At 33.8% G+C, this 3,575-nt stretch overlaps 1 protein-coding gene across 1 annotated transcript; it reads left to right on the top strand.

Moving 5' to 3' along the window:
* Window positions 1-318: 318 nt before the first annotated feature.
* Window positions 319-1,344, top strand: LOC145122308 (uncharacterized). The gene is made up of 2 exons (XM_079057929.1): window positions 319-871; window positions 947-1,344. The coding sequence occupies exons 1-2, from the start codon at window positions 319-321 to the stop codon at window positions 1,342-1,344; spliced, it is 951 nt and encodes a 316-aa protein (XP_078914055.1).
* Window positions 1,345-3,575: the final 2,231 nt, after the last annotated feature.

Genomic DNA, 3,575 nt, shown 5'->3' with positions numbered 1-3,575 from the left:
GTTTCTCCGACAGTGAGCATGAAGAAAGCTTTAACAACTTGCCTGTTTACCTTCATAACCTAAGGCGAACCAACCCGCATACTCACACTCACATCAAAACGGATTTGATGGATCGTTTCCAATCTTGTTTTCTGGCTATTGGATGGGTGGTATATTTGTTTTCCAAATTTCTATTGTTTCTTTACATTTGATAATGTTTGTACATTTAAACTAATTGGTTTGCACTCTTAAAAAATACATGTCCATGCATTCATAAATTGTTTCTTGTCTGTAATCTTCATTGGTAGTGTACGTCTTCGAGGGAACTACCTAAAAACAATGTTTGTAGCGGTTGCTAAAGACGGGAACAATCTGAATTTCCCTATAGCATTTGGTATGGTGGTTGAAAATAATATGATAAGTTGTAGTTGGTTCCTGATGAGGTTAAAAGAAAGTCTCGGACAGGGTAGGGAAGTAGCGTTCATATCCAATATGGACGATGTCGTTAGTTCTTGCGTAGATAATGTTTTCACTGATTCTTATCATGGTTACACTTGTAAGAGCGTCCACAACTATTTTCGCACAAGAGTAGGCTCTGGAAGATCATTGGAAACTTTGTTCTGGATAACATCAAAATCCTACACTATGTCTATTTTTGAACAATTTTTTTCTAGGCTAAGCCATGATGCTCGTGAAGTGCTTACGAATATCGGTCATCCGAAATGGGCAAGAGCCTATTTCCCTATCATCTGTTGGAATGTACTCAACATGGAAGTTCCTCAATATTTTTCGGTATTATCGCTTAATCAACGTAATGTACCGATAATAACGCTTATCGAGGGAATTCTTGAGTACATGCAAAATACTTTTGTTGAACGAAGTATAATGGCAGGTAAATTTTTGGGTGCAATATAAAAGTACTTAATAACTAGTACAACAACCTTTTATAACCATATTTATTTTTCAGGGAGTTTGACTACTGTACTAATACCGTATGCTCAAATGGTGCTTCAAATAAGGATGCAAAAGTCTGTTGGTTGGCAAGCAACACAGATCCCCCAACAGATCTCGTCTCCCTTGCCGACATATGTTTATCTAGTTTCTGATTTTAAAACAACTTGTGTTGTAGACCTTAACGGTCATACTTGTTCATGTGGCAAATGGCGCAGTCTCGGTATAACATGTGGTCATGCTATCACAGCAGCACGTTATTCAAACATGCATGAATTAGTTGATATGGTGCAAGTATATTACCATGCTGATATATTTCAGCTCGTCTACCAGACACAAACCGTTCACCCTCTTCCCCCACCATCTGAATGGGAAATACCAGACCCGTTGATGGCTGTTTTATTGCCAATGTAATTTTTATTCCCTTTAAATAATAATGTTTGTAGTATATTTGTCTTTGTCTATGTAATATATTTGCTATTGTGTTTGTAATATATTTGTAATATATTATGTTTTTAATATATTTGACATTGTGTTTGTAATATATTTGAAATATATTATGTTTGTAATATATTTGAAATATATTATGTTTGTAATATATTTGTCATTGTCTTTGTAATATATTTTCTATTTGTTTGTGCTGTTAAAAACGACATAAAATAACATAAGTTGCCATTTTTAGCTTACGATAAAAGTATGTTTTTAGTGTATTTTTCATGTTTTATATGTTGGTTACGTTGTTTTTACATAGTTCTCCGTCGTAAAATATCCGGATTTCAAATCTGATATCGTTACATCATTGGTTTTACCCTCCAAAGTATGCTTTGTGCTGTTAAAAACGACATAAAATAACATAAGTTGCCATTTTTAGCTTACGATAAAAGTATGTTTTTTAGTGTGATTTTCATATTTTATATGTTGGTTACGTTGTTTTTACATAGTTCTTCGTCGGAAAATATCCATATTTCAAATCTGATATCGTTACATCATTGGTTTTACCCTCCAAAGTATGTTTCGTGCTGTTAAAAACAACAAAAATTAACATAAGTTGTCATTTTTAACTTACGATAAAAGTATGTTTTTAGAGTGATTTTCATGTTTTATATGTTGGTTACGTTGTTTTTACATAGTTGTTCGTCGGAAAATATCCGGATTTCAAATCTGATATCGTTACATCATTGGTTTTACCCTCCAAATTATGTTTCGTGCTGTTAAAAACGACATAAAATAACATAAGTTGTCATTTTTAGGTTACGATAAAATAACATAAGTTGCGACATAATAAACATAACATAATTAAATTGGTTTCCACAGATTAGGAAACTGTTTGGGATACAAATTTTGTTCACGATCGATAAAATCCCCTCTAATTCTAACAACATCTGTTAGACGGTCCCGTTCAGCTTGAAGCTTATTAAACTTCGTATTTGCATCTCGAATCCATTTCTTAGCCTCTTTGATTTTTTTGGTAGTTTCAGCAATCCATTTTTCTTTTTCAATTACTTGATCTGCTAGGTCGTTTGCACGTTGGTTGAGTATGCGACTAATTTGAGAGTCCCTTTCGTTGGCTTCTTCAGCGGCCTTCATAGCTTGGAAAATGTCGTCAGGCATTTTATCTGGGAGTGGGAAATCTGGGCCTTCCGGAATTGGGTTGTTATCGGAACAAACATAGAAATCTTCTTCTTCACAATGCCAACACCGAACTCAGATGAATTCATTCTAAATTTTTGAATGTTGTAATGTATCACGTTTAAGATGTATGTTAGTTGCATATTAATAGGGTGAGACCAACATAGAAGTATTGTTTGAAAGGACAATTTTACTGTTCGAAATGACAAAACATTATTCACTCTAGAAACTAGTAGTCAATATTTATGAAACCGTTGTGAAATAATGTGAAGGAGTGGTCAAATTGTAGTATAATTTACATAAATATATTGTTTTAATTTTACAATAACTATATATTGTAGATGCTATTAATTGTTAAAGAAGAGTAAATGTTGCAATGCAATTTCTTTGGATTTTACCACCTAATGTTTAGTAAATATTTTTTGATTTATACCACCTAATGTAATATAAACAGTATGGTTTTGTAAAATAGAAATGTTCATTACCACAATCTCAGGTTACTCCACATCGAATATTATACGCTTGCATCATTTATTAAAACCACAATCTCAGGTTACTCCATATCGATTTAAAAAGAAAAGTATTAGCAAATAATAGTAAAATAGGATTACATAGGGATTAAAACGACCATCAAGGGCTCTGGTATTTCCCATTCAGATGCAGGGGGAACAACGTTCACATTTCTAGTCTGGTATGTAGTTTGAAACACATCAGCCAGATAATATATTTGAACCATATCGGTTAATTCTGTGTTTTTTGTATAACGTGCTGCAGCAATAGCATGACCACATGCTATACCCAGACTGTGCCATTTCCCTCAAGAACATGTGTGTCGATTAAGATCTACAACACATCTTCTTTTTAGATCAAAAACTCGGAAAATATCAGAGGGGAACGGAGACGGGATCTCAGGTGGAATTTTAGTTGCTTTCCATCATAGAGACTTTTGCATCCTCCTGTGAAGGACCATCTCTGCGTAAGGGGTAAATACGGTGTTCAACATCCTTGAAAAGTAA

The sequence above is a fragment of the Lactuca virosa genome, chromosome 6 (assembly GCF_052849685.1).
Source record: "Lactuca virosa cultivar CGN04683 chromosome 6, Lactuca_virosa_CGN04683_v6, whole genome shotgun sequence".
Classification (NCBI taxonomy): domain Eukaryota; kingdom Viridiplantae; phylum Streptophyta; class Magnoliopsida; order Asterales; family Asteraceae; genus Lactuca; species Lactuca virosa.
The sequence above is the reverse complement of the archived record's forward strand: the minus strand, read 5'-3'. Positions and strand labels throughout refer to the sequence as shown.